The sequence below is a fragment of the Populus alba genome, chromosome 8 (assembly GCF_005239225.2).
Source record: "Populus alba chromosome 8, ASM523922v2, whole genome shotgun sequence".
NCBI lineage: Eukaryota > Viridiplantae > Streptophyta > Magnoliopsida > Malpighiales > Salicaceae > Populus > Populus alba.
In genome coordinates, this window is record NC_133291.1 from 17,956,487 (window position 1) to 17,972,940 (window position 16,454).

Genomic DNA, 16,454 nt, shown 5'->3' on the forward strand with positions numbered 1-16,454 from the left:
ATATTTTTGAAATTTTTTGTTTAATGCGTGAGAGATATTTTTGTATTATTTGGTTTTTAAATAAAACGAATCGAATCTAACTTATTGAAGATTAATTAGTTTAGTAGCATCATTTAACTTCATTCCAATAGTATTGATGCCTTAAAAGATGTTTTTATTGTGTCACATTCCTATTAGATTTTTTTTTTTGAATTTTCAAGGTCAGATCTCAATCTTAATTATAAGTTGCATGACCATCTGATTTCAAGATTCACATTAATATAACTTGCAATTAACCTTACCATTCGCATAGTAATAATTAAAAAAAATTAAGAAAATTCTAATTATTATTCAAAATAATCTTTTTCGAAACCCAGCAAACAATCCTGTCTGTATCTAAAATTAAATAATTCTATATTCAAATCATAATAGAAAATATGAGGAGAAAATTCAACAAAAAGATTCCTTTCAATATATACAAGTCAAAAGTCCAACATAGGACCTCAAGCGGCGCTCCCATCCACAGGGACCCACAACGCCACGTGAGAACAAAACTGCCACTTAAGCGACTGGCTACCGCCGCCGGTTTTCTCAGTAAGACAATCGCCACGTGGTTACTTACTCATCTAACCGGGTCAAGAATTGCCACCTCTGATTTTAACACCGAGTTTGCTGAGGCATCGACTCATCCCTCCCTTGCTCAATATCAAACTCGGTCGTCCCTGACACACCACCGCAGCTCACTGAGTTAGCCACGGTTGGAGACACAGTACCTCTTCTTTCCCTACTTAGCATCCTCTTAAACGACAACATCCGACTCATTGGCGATCTAAAAGAGTGACTCGCTGATGGTGACTCGGTATTTGACTCGTCCTCGAAATTCCCATTTCTCCTTGGCACGTCTATGGTCACACCAATAAGCCCAACAGGTTTCCTTCCACCATTAAACGACGACGTAGAAGCCGATCCCAAATGATCCTCCTCGTGCTGGCACGAGGTACACAGACCCGAACCCGCTTCTGAAATCCCGAAATTTGAACCTTCTGGAACGGGGTTTTCCGCCACCGGCTCAACCGGAGAGCGACAAAGAGGGCAAGTGGAGTGAGAATGAAACCACATATCGATGCACTCGGTGTGGAAACTGTGGTTACACTTGGGCAAGACCCGACCCCTTTCGTTCTCTTCGAATTCGGATAAACAAACCGCACACTCAATCGAATCTTGGTGGGTTTTTCTTGAATATACAAAAACAGGAAGAGAATTTTTGACAGTCTCTTCAAGGCCACGCGTGACATGAGAGGTGACATTGTTGGGGTTTTGGGGGGAGTCGACGTAGAAGACAAGATGGGTACGGCGGTTGCGGACACGGCGGACTTGGCGCTGGCGTGCACGAGTGAGGTACCAACGAGCGTAAAGGTGGAGAAGAACCATTACAATGATAACAAAGAAGAGAATAACAATAGCACTAAGCATTATCTTGCCACTTAATGCATAGCCTTCTCTGTATTCAGTTGGTGGATCTCTCGAGTCTGAGTCCATTTCTTGAATAAATGGACCAATTTTGATTCTTGTGTGCTTAAGAGAAAGAGAAAGAGAAGGATAGTGGGTTTGGTTTAGCAATGAAGAGAGAAAAATGTTTTTGGAGTTGGTATATGAAGGGAGGACGAGGACGAGGACGAGGAAGGTTCTTGAGGGTTTCTTCTAAGTCTCAGTTCACACAAATGGAAGAAGAACGCCAGGGTTGACGAGGGCTTTTACTAGGAATTCTCTTTATTGTCCTTCTATTAATGCCCAATATTTTGCATTAATTTTCATTTTTTTAATTATATGTCTGACTAATTTTCATATATCTTAATTAATTCAACGAGTTCTAAAATTAACGATTATTTAAGTTTTCAGTGATTCTAAAAAAATTCAAACTCGTAATCATTAAAAAACAAGTTCAAAGTCTGATTAGTTGAACTACCTTTTAAAATTACATTAATTTTTATTTTTATTCATGATTTTCAACTTAAATACATTGTTATGAAACCTTGCATGTCCTGCTGGGACAATCTAAGTACCCGGGGCTGACTCATTAATTCAAGATTTAATTTAAATTTTTTTCTATGTTATCGGTGAAGATATTTACAATGAGGAGTGTAAGGGTATATTATATGATAATGCATAGAAATTGCATTCGCATTCACATGCATTCTGTGTGAAAGAAATGGAGAAGAGCAAGTTCGTGAAGGAAAAAGCAATTAAGCAAAGTCCTAAGTTGATATTTACAAGGAAAAAAAAGTCTGAATAACTTGCTTAGAAAAGTTGCCACATCCTCACGGCACTGAATGCACTTGTTTGCTTTTGACTCTTTTGAGTTTCAAAGTGCCACGTGGGTTGGCGACTTGACTATTTTGGAACATGAATACGTAGAGCATTCAACGCAACTAACCATATTTCACGTGCATACTTGGAATTAAACACGAAAGAGAAACGGATCAATTATTTGCCTCTGCTTAGATGCCATCTTCAAGGTTGGTTTGATTTTTGTTGGTTACACCTAAAATAATATACGTTGTTAATAATGAAACATGTTAACATTATTTTAAAACCCTAACCGGTGGGTGATCTGGAATCCAAGACTAAAATCAGGCTGGATTGAAGAAAAAATAGAGAAAAGAAAAACTTGGCGTGACTTGACGGATTGACTCAGTGACTCTGATCAAAACCCGTTGCAACCTGTTGATTTTTTATACTAAAATAACGCTGTTTTGATTTTTTTTTAAAAAAATAGACCTAACAAATTTGATGACGCGGTCAAAACCTGAAACCCGGGTCGACCACTAGGTCAAGTCTAAAAACTATGTATGTTAATATATTCTTTATTATCTCTATAAATAGTTTTTTTTTTTCAAAAAAGATAGTCAATAAGTCACCCCCTCCTGTATAAATAAAGTAAAAATAAAAATTTAGTTTTTTTTTTTTTAATTTGCTATTTGAGATTGTTTTAACTCCCTTTTTTGTTATGATCTTTTTGAGTTTTTTTTTTTTTTATATTTATATACTTTTTTTTTTTTTTTAATTTTTATTTTATTTAAGTTTACTCATATATATTAGATTGATTGTAAATCGATTTTTATATTTTTATATCATATAATAAAATTTCTTGGCTTTTTTTTTTCTTTTTGGTTTAATTTCTTTTTAATTTTTATTTTTTAATATAAGCTTATTAAGTATTTTGGGTCTTTTACCCCCTTTTTTTAACCTTTTTTTGTTTTTTTTTTGTCAATTCCACCATTTAATATAAGATTTTTTACTTAATTTTATTTTTTGGAATTGAGTTGATTTTTTTTCTTTGAACCTACATTGGCGAACAAAATCACATTAAGACAACTTACATGTAATTTAATTTAAAATATAAGTTAAGAAAATAGTTGGATTATGATTTTTTTAAAAATTTAAACAATTATACTAAGTTTCATGACAATACCTAACAATTTCCAATAATTTAGATATTATTTTTTTATGTTCAAACATTTTTCAATCCAAATCATAGTGAGAACACAGTCAATAAATTAGTTACCTTCTATGATAAATGATTCTTTTATGTTAATGTGAATAGTGAAGTTTTTTTTTCTTTTATAATTCAACTCTTTTTTTTTTTTTTTAATTTCATCATTTCTTTTATGAATTTTACCCTTTAATGTTTTTTAACGATCGTCATGATAGTTTTTGGACTCATCAACTCAACCAAATAACAATGGAATAACTCTTCCTTAGTTTAATTTTAGACTTGTATTAAGTAAAAAATTAAAATTGAGAAATTTTTTTTTTATCAATTTTTTTTTTTTTCTAAATTTCATCCTTAATTTTCTACAACTCTACAACTTAGATTTTTTTTTTTTGGTTACGTTAAGAAAAAATTTAATCACATCTTTAGCGTGGTTTGTGCTTGAAGAGAAAGAGGGAAGTAAATAGAGAAGTTGGGCTGTTATTAATAATCCCGCTGGGCTCACCCAAAACGAATTGTTTTAACTAAGTTTGTAAATATAGCTCATAAAGCCCACCTCAATGGGAGTTTTGAAGGTGGATCCCCTTCCTACCATACATTTTTTTAAAAGTGTAATGTCCTCACGTGATAAACTCCAGCCCGGTCTATTTATTTAAAAAATATATGGAAAAAAAAATGAATTTCAACATGCTAGTTCTTTCTTAAAAAAAAAAAAGTTAATTTATTATTTAATAAATCAGATCAAATTTAAGTTTTTCACACAAGAAAATGAAATTATCAACTAAAATGATGGATTGGAGAATTAACATATAAAAATATATTAAAAATTAAATCTCAAATCCAAGTATAGGCGAAAATAAATTATTATTATTGATTTCTGAGAAACTCAATGACGTGTTTTAGAGTCCTTTCTTCTGCTCGTTTCCATTAATTATAAGTTGCTTTTGAAAAGATAAACAAAGAAAAATATTTTTGCTCCTAAAGCTAAATTAGATGGGGAGCATCTCGGAATATTTCATGAAATTAAATCTATTATTTTTAATTTATCATGTTTAGTTTAAATTTATCATATATATATATATTATCAATTTAAATGAAAATATTATTATAAATTAGAAAAGTATCTAAAATATAAAAATTTATTGAAATAATTAAATTTACAGAGATACATTAAAGGCCATGAAAAGGATGATTTCAATACGGTTGAGAATGGGGGCTAAAAAACCGTTTCTTTATTTAAGTAGAAAAAAATATTTAAATATGACAAGTTATAGCCTTCAAGGAATAAAAAACAAATTTTATTTTTAATGATCAAAATAAATCTTTTTCAGCGAGGAGGATAATGAACTAAATTTGCAAGGTTTTTTTTTTTTTTTTTAAAGTCTTTTGAAAGAAAATGAACTAATTTATGTTTTTACTTCCATTTTGACCCCCTAATTTCTCTATAAATACATTTTCAAACAAAACTCAATCAATTTTTACCATTTCATAATTTTCAGCATTTTTATTTATTTTATATTATTTTTCTTTGTGTTACAAGGTGAAAAAAAGAAAAAGTAAAATAAGAGACAAGAAAGAAAAAGGAAGCCGAGATGATTGGAACTAAAAAAATATAATGGAAGATCATGCAAATAAAAAAAAATAAAATAAATAGGAGACTCAAGTAGAATTAAAAAATTATAGAAAGATTCTACTTTAATAAGAAAATAATATAAAGATCTAATACTATTTTTAAAGTTTAGGTTTTTACTATTTTAAAAGGAGCTTAGACAATATAAACAATGGAGACTAAACATAAAAGGAAAAACATAGAGATACACCTTTACAAACAATAAACCTAGCTAATCAAAGCCAAAAAAGAAGAAGAAACTAGATATAAGCCCTTTAAGTCTTTACAGCCTCCATTTTATAAAAACCCTCTCACCGTTGGACTTCCTTTGCCCAAAATCGATGGCCAACTACTCTGAGCATGACAATCATAGATTGTCACCAAATTCCAACCTTTTTCTTCTTTTCTATCACACAATCCAAACCATAAAGTAATGACATCTTTTACCTATCGCATATCTTAGTTAACACAACCATTTATCTCCTCTAAGCCATTTGATGCTACTTTTATGTTGTATTTATGGCTTATAGGCAAATATCATACTAGAACGTATTGAGAAAAGTGGAACGACGACATCTATATTTCTAGAATTTATTTCCTATTTTGTTGTGAGGGAAGATTAATAGGTGGGGGTGCGGGGGCAATGTCCTTGCAGTATCATAAATGAGTATTAGAAAAAAATTATTAATACTGGTGATGGATCTGTTAGTGTGTAGCAAGGCATGGTGAATGCGTTATACCAATAGCAACTAGAAGGCATGAAAAATATAAATTAGCAAGAACTACAAGTGAGGGTTGTGGAAACAATCAGGCTTTGTCTGGATGATGACGTGATGTAACATGTTATATATGAGGAATCATCAGTGGCAATTTAGAAAAAAAATGAAAAGTCAGTATATGTTCAAGTCATTTTCGAACAAACTTTATCTTAAGTAGAAATTGTTTAGTCTTAATATGTCAGAGGGTACAAATTTGAATCAACATATGGATGTGTTCAATCGAATTGTTAACTATTTGAAGCAAATTGATGTGAAGTTCAACGATAAAGACAAGGTGTTGATGTTACTGAATTCTCCACCTACTTCTCCTACGTATGAAAATTTGGTTATAACTCCGATGCGGGGGAAAGAAACTCTCATATTGAAAGAGATCATAAATGCCATATTAAGCTTTAATTTGGGGAAGAAAATTGGTGATGAAAATTCAAAAGGCGAAGAGCTGGTGGTGAGGAGTAATCAAGAGTGTGGGAGAAACAAATCTCGGAATGGATCAAGAAACAACAAAGCTCGATCCAAATCCAATAACAGGAAGGACATACAACATTATAAGTGTTGAAAAATAGGGCATATAAAACAAGAATATTCAGAGAAAAATAAAGGGAATGCAAAGAACAAAGAGGATTCATTAAAGTCTATGAATGTAGTGGAAGAAAACTCAGAGAGCGATGATGGAGACATGCTTTCTATTTCATCCAATTTAAATCATCCCACATATTCTTGGATACTGGATTCAAAATGTTCTTAACACATGACTCCCAATAAATATTTGTTACACAATTACAAGTTAGTCGATTATGGTTTTGTTATGATGGGTAACGATGATCCATGCAAAGTTATTGGAATATAAAATATCAAAATTAAAATGTTTGATGGGGTTGTTAGAACTTTGTATGATGTTAGATATATACTAGATTTGAAGAAGAATGTGATTTTATTGGGCATTTTTTATCGTAATGGGTTCAACTTCAAGTATGAAGGTGGAGTACTGAAGGTGAGTAAAGATGTTATGACAATCATGAAGGGAAAAAGATTGCCTAGAAATAGTTATAGACTGCCAGGTACCATACTTATAGATGAAGATGCAGTTGTAGAATCTGAGTTAGATAAAACAAACTTGTGGCACATGTGATTAGCCATATAGTTTAGTGTTGGATAATGAAACTTTATAAGAAGAATCTATTAAAGGGTGTCAAAACATGCAAACATGATTTCTGTAGGTATTGTTTTTCTAGAAAATAGAATAAGGAGCAATTCAAGATAGCTACGCACAAGACAAAAGGGATTATCGACTATGTTCATACATATGTTTGAGGTCTAGTAAGGGTAGCATCACGTGAAAGATATATGTATTTTATGATTTTCATTGATGAGTATTCATGAAAGGTTTGGCTGTACTTCATGTGACATAAGTTAGAAACGTTTGCCAAGTTCAAGTCATGAAAAGCAAAAGTAGAAAACCAGACGGGGAGGAAGATCAAATGCCTTAGGCCAGACAATGGTATTGTGTAAACATATTCAAAGTTAATAGAGTTATGTAAGCAAAATGGGATAAAAAAACACTTCACAATATGCAAGACACCATAACAAAATGGTGTAGCGGAAAGGATAAACAAAACCATAGCTAAAAAAGCAAGGTGTTCTAAGCTAAATGTCGGGCTTGCTAAAAACTTATGGATAGAAACAATGAATATGGAAATGTACTTCATGTTTCTTGTTCTTGACTACTCTGGTTTGAGAGTGTTTAGATGTCTAGCTTATATGCATTTTTATAATGATGAGAGGTTAAAGTTTGATGCGAAGTCTAGACAATGTATCTTTTTGAGGTATCAGAAATAGGTGAAAGGTTTCAAGCACCGGGTTCTTAAAGTAAACAAGGTGGTGATCAATAAAGATGTGGTTTTTTTATGAAAAAACCATGTTACAACGTACTCAAGAAGAAAAGAAATAAGTGCTAGAAAATTGCAACAACAATGATCATGAGGTGTATATGGAGCTAGATACTCATATTAAGGATAAAAACCATTGAGAATTCAGGAAGTTCTAGTTTAATAGATCAACAATATGATAATATAGCTTTAGGTAGGCCTAAATGCAACATTAGACTAGCCATCAATTATGGTTTTTAAGATTTGATCTTTTATGCACTTATTACTAGTTGCGAGGATCCTACTACTTTTCATGAGGTATTACACAATCAAGATAAAAGTAAATGGATGTGTTTTATGGAAGAAGAAATAGATTCTCTGCATAAGAATTAAACATGGAAGTTGATTGAACTTCTAGAGGGGAAAAGGATGATAGGATACAAATGGGTGTATTAGAAGAAAAAAGCAATATAAAAAAAAAGGGTGAGAAGTTCAAAGCTCGTCAAGTAGGAAAAGGTTAATCATAGAAGAAAAGGGTTGATTATGATGAGATATTTTCCCATATAGTCAAACATATTTCCATCAGGGTAGTGTTAAACTTGGTAGCACATTTTGATATGCAATTAGAGTAGATGGATGCCAAGATAACTTTTCTCCATGATGATTTGGAGGAGAAAATTTACATGGTACAACCAGAAGAGTTTAGTCAACCTGGATAAGAACACTTGGTCTGTAAATTGAGAAAATCACTTTATTGACCGAAATAGTCCCCAAGGTAGTGGTATAAGTGATTTGACTCCTATGTGATCAGGATTGTTGCAAAAGATGTGAGTATGATTGTCACATTTATGTAAAGAGCATTAATGATGATTCTTTTTTTTTTTTTTTGGTTTCTTTATGTGGATAATATGCTGATTACTATAAATAGTATGAGTGAGGTCAATAACTTAAAGATTTTGTTGAGTATAGAATTTAACATGAAAGACTTTAGTGCTATTAAGAATATTCTTGGTATGGAGATTCGTAGAGATATAACTACGAGTAGATTATGGTTATCTTAGTGTAGCTATGTTGAGAAAATGTTGGAAATGTTTAGCACAGACAATGCAAAACCAATGAATACACTTTTAGTAAATCATTTCAGATTATTTATTACATAGTGCCCAAAGACAAATGATGAAGTGAAAGACATGTCAAAGGTCCCTTATGCTAGTGCAGTGAGGGTGTTTAATATATGTTATGGTTTGTACAAGACTAGATTTAGCAGATGCAGTCAATGTGGTGAGCTAGTTTCTATCAAATCTGGGATAACAACATTGAGATGTAGTCAAGTGGATCTTCAAATACTTCAGGGGTGCTACAAAATATGATACCATGTTTAGCAAATAACAGGGTAATCCTTCGGTTGGGGGATATCTAGATGTAGAGTATGCCGGGACTTGGATGATAGGAGGTCTACCATAAGTTATGTATTTACTCCAGTAAGGGGTCTATTTATTAGAAATCTATGGTTCAATCTCTAGTTGCACCATCTATGACCGAGTCATAATATATTGCAGTAGATGAGGTTGCTAAGGGGGCATATTTATTAGAAATCTATGCTTCTTACCAATTGTCTATGTTGTCTTTGAACATGTCAAGTCGAATAAATCATGTTAAAATAATTCTCATACAATTTAATTTTAAACTTACGCTAGACATAGAGTTAGATCGATAAATTTTAAGATTGACTCATTAGGACATGTTTAATAACAATATCAAATAGTTTTTTATTAGCTTAAATACATTTTTTTACATTTAAAGTTTTTTTTTTATATAATTGAAGTTTAGCATGGAAATGTAAACTAAGTAGTAGTATAAAAAACTGCTAGTTCTAGTAAATTAAGGTTAATGTAATTGCCACTTTATTCACTTTTCATATAAACAGTGAAGAAGCCAAGTTTTTTTTTTTTCTTTAATTTTCTCTTTTTTTTCCCCTTTTTTTTCTCAATTTCTTCCTTCAATATTTGATAGAATTTGTCTTCATAAATTATTTTGATTTGTTTTATACGAGATTATTGTAGTTCCAAACAAATATCTTGACGTTTGGTTTATGCTCAATCTTATGAGCATGTTTTTGTTACCATATAATTAATTTAAAATAGTTTTGAAAAAAAAAAGTTCTTAAACTTAATGGATTCCATCACTTGAATTGTTGATTTGGCAGGTTTAGCAGCCAAACCCCATGTAGATCCAATACGTTGTTGTCTCAATATTAAAAAAAAATCATCTTAAATTATTTTTTAAAGCCAAATCATATTTCTTATCGATTGTTCATGTAGTCTTTGGACCTATCAAGTCAAATAGATCATGTAAAAAAAACTCTTACGTGATTTAATTTTAAATTTATGCTAGACAAGCAGTCAGGTCGAGAAATTTTAAGATTGACTCATTGGGTCACGTTTAATAATAATATCAAATATTCTTCTATGGCTTTTTTTTTTGTTGATATTTTTTATTAGAACTAAAGTGTAGTGCGGCAATGTAAACTAAATAGTTAAAAAAAAAAAGCAGTCAGTTATGGTAAATTAAGATTAATGAAAATGCTCTATTTTCTTTATCATAAACTTGCTCGTTTGGTATTGTGCTAGTGGTTGTTTTTCAAAGCAATTTTTGCTTGAAAATATATCAAAATAATTTTTTTTTTTACTTTTTTAAAATTTTATTTTTGACACCAGCACATCAAAACAATATGAAAACACCAAAAATAATTAATTTGAAGCAAATAATATAATAAAAAATATTCATTTTTTTTTCAAAAAATATTTTTAAAAGATAAAAACAAACGTGTTGCATGAAATAAGTCGCGAGCAACTTGTTAAATGATTTTGGTCTTCCATTTGCATACCATTCATGTGAGGCTTTGATGAAAGTCTTCATAGAAATCACAATTTTACTAATAATTACAAAAAATAAAAAAACACCTAAAAGGCATCAATCTCTTACTATGACCTTAGACTCATAGCACTATGAATTGGAACGATGTTATGACATCTAAGCCCTTATTCATAAAACTACAAGATGTTGCTTTTGAAGATGTTTTCGTATTTTGTATAGAGATTTAATTGGCATTGTTGAATTCATTAAAGGTGGATTTGTCTTCATATAAATTTCTGGCACAATGTAATGGTTTTTTTTACCTTTATAGAAAAATAATATATACTTATTCATTTGGGGGTATTTTTATATTTTTAGATTTAATTGTACAGTAAACTCACGAACTTATCATTGAAAGAAAAAATAAGAAATTAAAAAAGAAAATGTTTTCAATTTCATCTCCAAAGGTTCTTTTTATCTTTGAAATTTGTTCGTTATAAAATTCAATACAACCTTTTAATTAGTTTTTTTTCCAGATTTCTTCCATGGTTTTTTATTTAATATTTTTGTTATTTAAAATAATTTATAAAATTAAATATTTTTTTCAATTTCATCCCCCATGAATTTTTCATATGTTTAATTTGGTCTCTATTTTTTTTTAATTTCTATATATTGTATTTAAAATGGTTTATAAAATTAATTTGTTTTTCGATTTCATTCTCCTTGGAGTTTTTTTCCTTGTTGATTTTTTAAACTTCTTAGTTTGATTTTGTTTTACATTTCATCATTCAACATTAAATTTAATTTTGTTTTATATATTGAAATTTTTTTTCCTCAAATTGAGTCATCACTCTCTTGATTTTTATTTTTGTTTTGGATTTTTTTTTTTGCGAAATAGTGGCTTTAGGAATTTTTAATTTTCCCTTCAATTCAATATTTGATGATATTTAAGGTTTTTCCCATTAATGTTTTGATTTTTTATTTTTATTCTTCATATTTTTATCAAAGTTTTAATTTGTTTTTAATTTTATCATTGAATCTATAATTTTGATTTTTCTCAATTTCATAAGTCAGGTTTGTTGATATTTTTTTCACCTTTTTTGTTTATTGTTTTTAATTTTATCTTTTATTATTTTTGATTTTTAGGAATTGACAATTATTATTTTATTTATTTATTTTATGATGTCAAGTTGTTAATTTTTTTTTTAAAAAATACACTTAAACATGATTTTTTCTATTGTGAAGTGCGGGCAAACTATTTTTAGTTAATACTATTTAGGAATGTAACTGCGGCAAATTTCTACTGCGCTGATGCAAAAACATTTATTTTTTAGTTAATACTATTTAATAGAGGAACCCGTGGTCAAGGATTTGATTTCTAGATAACTTGTTTAATTCGTTTCTTCCTACATTTTCTTATTTTTCCTTACCTATGATGACGTGGCATTTTTTATGCTGTCTAAAGCAGGAACATGCATATGGTTATCACGTTTTGTCGCCTATCAAGAACATAAATAAACAATGCTAAAAGATATATATATATATAAACCCTAGCCAGATCCTGGTTTATAGAGCCATATTTGGTCAAATTGTCAGTTGATTATACGATAAAAAATGACATTTGAGTCGCATTAGTTAATCTTAATCACAGTGCCCAATTACCAATATACCCTTGAGGCCAAGGTTTAGTACAAGATTTGCCGAGTTTCTAATCTCCCTACCTGTTGTTTTTTTTTTATTTTTAAAAAAATTTAAAATTTTATTTATGTTTTTTCTTTGCTTTAAATTAATATATATTTTTTATTTTTTTAAATTATTTTAATGCGTTGATATCAAAAATAATTTTTTTTAAAATAATAAAAAATTATTATTTTTATATATTTTTGAGTAAAAAATATTTTGGAAAAACAATTATAATTATATTTTTTAAATATAAACATGTTCTATTCTAATACGTAATAACTTGATGTAATTTTTTTTTCCTCATTTTTAGATTTTTATTTGATTAAGATGTAAAATGTAATTCTTTAAAGTAAAGCAAAAGCCGAAAACATGATTAGAAGGTTATTTGTAATTATATTTTTAAGATATTAACGTAATCCTAAAGCATTTAATGACGTGGGGCACCCGCACTCTCTCATAATAATTCGAGGTCCCTTCTTGTTCGAATCAACATTATATTTTATGTGATATTTTATATTATAAGTATTATTTATAAACGTAATATCACTTTACTTGTCCAATTTCTGGAGGGTCTCGAGGTGTAAAGAATACCCATGTGAACTTCTCGCTGTTTAAAAGGATATTTTTTAAAATTAGCACGGTTTTTTTTAAAAGAATTTGACAGAATAACATGTCATGAGAAAGTTTGGGTGAAATAACTTTATTATTTTTGTGTTTACAAGTGTGATATTTATTAAATATATATTTTTAGTTGTAATATATTTATATATAATTATTTAGAATCATCCATTATCTCCAGTTTAATTATATGAATGACATTGAAAAACAGAGAATAATTTTTGTTTAAATAATAATTTTTTAAGATTTTTTTTAAATCTATTTTTAATATATAAATTGAATAAAAATATATATTTTAACTCATAAAATATATATAGAAAAAAGGTTAATTAAATTATTATTTCTTTATAATTTTAGTAAATATAACATTTAGAAATAATTATATATAATAAACATTGCATTTTTAAAACACAACAAAGTAAAAATATATTAGTTTGGTATAACTTTTTGTTCCTATATTAATTCACAGATTATTTTAATTTTCTATGTTAATTTTTTAATTTATCTTGTTTATAACTGATGATCCCTTGAAATTAAACAATTTTTGTGTTTGGCATTGCGTTTTGAAAGTGTTTTTTTTTTTTTTAAATTGAATTTTTTTTAAACTTTAAATTAATATTTTTTTTATATTTTCAGATTATTTTGATATGCTGATATTAAAAATAATTTTTTAAAAATAAAAATAAAAAATACTTTAAAAATAATCACTACCATATTTTTAAATACATTATCTAATATAATATTACCCCCCCCCCCTCTTAAACACCTCCATTGCTAGCGTTGCTTGCTTCAAACAAGTTCCCCTCATCCCTTTCTTTCTGTCAGACAAAGAGCGTGAGATAATAATAATAATAATAAATTGTGTTAATTATTTAAGAGACCGTACCATTGGAAGTATACATTCTACAACTTAACTGATCAGTAGGAGCATTTACTAGGGCTTGCTTTTCCTCAACGGTCACTACCTCCCTTGAGCCCCAAAGCCCAAAAGAACCATCTCTTTCCTCTAGTTTTCCCTCCTCACAGGTCACAACCAGAGTCTTGCTGCTGATGCCATTAATTGGCCCCTCCTCCACCATAAAGCAAATCCACAATTAAAGGCCCCCTTCACTTTGGAGCTACCACAAAGCGAAAATGTCAAACAAGTCCCCGATTTTTCCCATTCCCGAACCTCAACACTTCAGCGACTATGGCTTTGACCCGCAGATTGATTACTTTCAGGTTTGTTTAGCTCATCAGTTCTTTATATGATGCTCTTCACTTGCTCTTTTGCGTCCATTTACTTGTTTGATGCTCTCAACTGGCCCCGTTTGTTTCGATTTCCATGAAAATCAGTTCCTGGAGGAAGCAAGAAACCACAAGAGAGAGACGACGACGACAAGGTCTTCCGTTGATTCCTTACACTTCAAGCTCCAGAAACCCATTTCAAAGGAGGAGTCTGCTAATAGAACGATCCACAAACCCAACAACAAGAAGAAGAAATGGTGGAGAAAAGCTTTGCTATTCTTTAAGTGGAAGTGGATCCACAGTAATCACAAGGATGATTATCTTGGTCACGGAGATGTTCATATAGCAAGGGCGAGAGCTTTCGGAGCTTCCATCTCAGGGCCTGTTTATTTAGCTGATAGTTTAAGTGGATCAAGCACTCCTTACAGGTCCACTAGCAGACCATCATCAGGGCCTCTAGCTGGATCCTTGGCTCCGGCAAGAAAGGGTGATATGGAGATACCTTATTTGAGCCTGAGGGAGCTAAACATGGAGCAGCGGCAGCAGCAGCAACGGAGTATTTCAACTTCTGCAATGCCAATATATTTGGTCACTTGAGTTTTAGATTAGTGGGTCTGTTTAGTGACTAATTACTTGTTGGTTTGGTAATGGCATGGCTAATCCGGGGTGCTCTTTCAGTTTCTTTATGAATGTTTATTGCCATCTTTCTGGGTTTGCCCCTTTTTTCAGCAAACTGCAAAGGTGTTTGATCGAACCTTTCTGGAGGGGTCCTGTCTTTGGGGTGCTTTCTTGCTCGCTTTTTCTTTTTTAATTTCTGCAGCTGATGAAACCCTGTTGTTTGACTGAGTTATCGATTCCCCTGTGGTCGTGTATTTTGTCTTCCGGTGATCTTTTAAAAATATTTAAATTGTTTTATAATTGTTTTGCTATGTAGATATAAAAAAATAAAAAATATATTTTATTCGGACAAGTTTAGCAAATTACAAACACTTTTTATTCCATGCTAATCACTATTCATGGATCAACTTCTTTCTCCTAAACCACCATAGAAACCGATTTATTTTATGATTTTTTTATATCTGCATAGTATTTAATACACTTTCTTTGTATTGATACTAAACTTTGGATCCTAAAAACTTCATGTGAAACAGCATCGATTTGTTGTATTGGCTCGTGAATATAAAAAACAAACGATCTACTCGCATTAGATCTTGCTTGCGCAGCGGAACAAACGGTGCAGGCGAACACGCATCATCCTCCGGGAAGGAAGGTGGCGATTGCTTGCGGTGGATGCAAGATTCTGGAGGAGTCTATGCAGCATGCCTGTGGGGACCTAAATTATGTGAAGAAAATAGTATTAATAAATCCCAGCAGCGTTATTTAAAAACAAAATCACAATTTCATCCCTTTTTTATTTTTATTTTTCATCAATATACAAGGGCAAGTGGAGGTTGGAGATCCAAATTGACAGAGAAAAGGGTTTGTGATTTGTCATGAAGCTGCCACAAAGATCCGAAACAAGAACCGGCGGCATAAATCCTCCATGTGCATCTTTTCGTGTGATACTGAGGCGTCATGATGTTCTTCTTTCTTTTCTCTTCTTTTCTTCTCTGAGAGGGTATATTTTATCATTTTGTGCTTTCATAAAATACTAAATATTTGGTTGTAATGCTCTTACATTATACTATAGCGTGTAAAATCACTGTGATGCTATTGTGTATATAAAATATTTCTACTGTGCTACCACACCGTAGATATTTAAAATATTACAAATCAGCGGAGTGTTATCTTCTTCTTTTTTTTTTTTTTTTTTTAATTTTTCTTTTCTTTTCTTTTCCTTTTTCAATTCACCCCCCCCTTTTTTTTTTTTTTTTTTTTATCTTCCCTTTTTAATTTTAATTTTTTTCTATTTCATCCTAGATTTATTTTACAGTTGTTTGGTTTAAACTTAGGTTAAACAAAGAGTTGAGTATAGAGATTTTTTTATTTTATTTTCATTATTTGTTTTTTAATTTCAATCTTATTTTTTTTTAATGATCAATCATGCTATTTTTAGACCGATCAAGTTGGCTGAATCACATCTAAACAACTTTTATATTATTTAATTTTAAATCTGAATTAAACAAGAAGTTGGGGCCTGAGGTTTCTTTATTGTCAATTTCATTTCTTTTTTTTTTTTTAATTTTATCCTCAATTTTTTTTAATGATCGACCGGGATGCCTTTAAACTGACTAAAATGACCAAGTCACATCAAAGAAACTCTTACACGATTTAATTTTAAACTCGAGCTATATAAAAAGTATAAAGAGATTTTAAAGTAACACATCATGCCTAGTTTTATAAAA

At 30.4% G+C, this 16,454-nt stretch overlaps 2 protein-coding genes across 2 annotated transcripts; one reads left to right on the forward strand and one right to left on the reverse strand.

The window, feature by feature from the left end:
* Positions 1 to 298: 298 nt before the first annotated feature.
* On the reverse strand, positions 299 to 1,687 carry LOC118032865 (RING-H2 finger protein ATL2). Its single transcript, XM_035037648.2, has one exon. It carries the CDS (start codon positions 1,516 to 1,518, stop codon positions 637 to 639), a length of 882 nt encoding a protein of 293 aa, XP_034893539.1. The 5' UTR covers positions 1,519 to 1,687; the 3' UTR covers positions 299 to 636.
* Positions 1,688 to 13,808: 12,121 nt separating this feature from the next.
* LOC118032864 (uncharacterized) lies at positions 13,809 to 14,863 on the forward strand. The gene is made up of 2 exons (XM_035037647.2): positions 13,809 to 14,103; positions 14,218 to 14,863. Exons 1-2 carry the CDS (start codon positions 14,017 to 14,019, stop codon positions 14,704 to 14,706), a joined length of 576 nt encoding a protein of 191 aa, XP_034893538.1. The 5' UTR covers positions 13,809 to 14,016; the 3' UTR covers positions 14,707 to 14,863.
* The last annotated feature ends 1,591 nt before the right edge of the window (positions 14,864 to 16,454 follow it).

Bases quoted from the DNA above. Each gene is read 5' to 3' on its own strand.
- LOC118032864 (XM_035037647.2), top strand. From the start codon at position 14,017: ATGTCAAACAAGTCCCCGATTTTTCCCATTCCCGAACCTCAACACTTC. The intron at 14,104-14,217 runs GTTTGTTTAGCT...CATGAAAATCAG, and splicing joins CGCAGATTGATTACTTTCAG to TTCCTGGAGGAAGCAAGAAA.
- LOC118032865 (XM_035037648.2), bottom strand. From the start codon at position 1,518: ATGGACTCAGACTCGAGAGATCCACCAACTGAATACAGAGAAGGCTAT.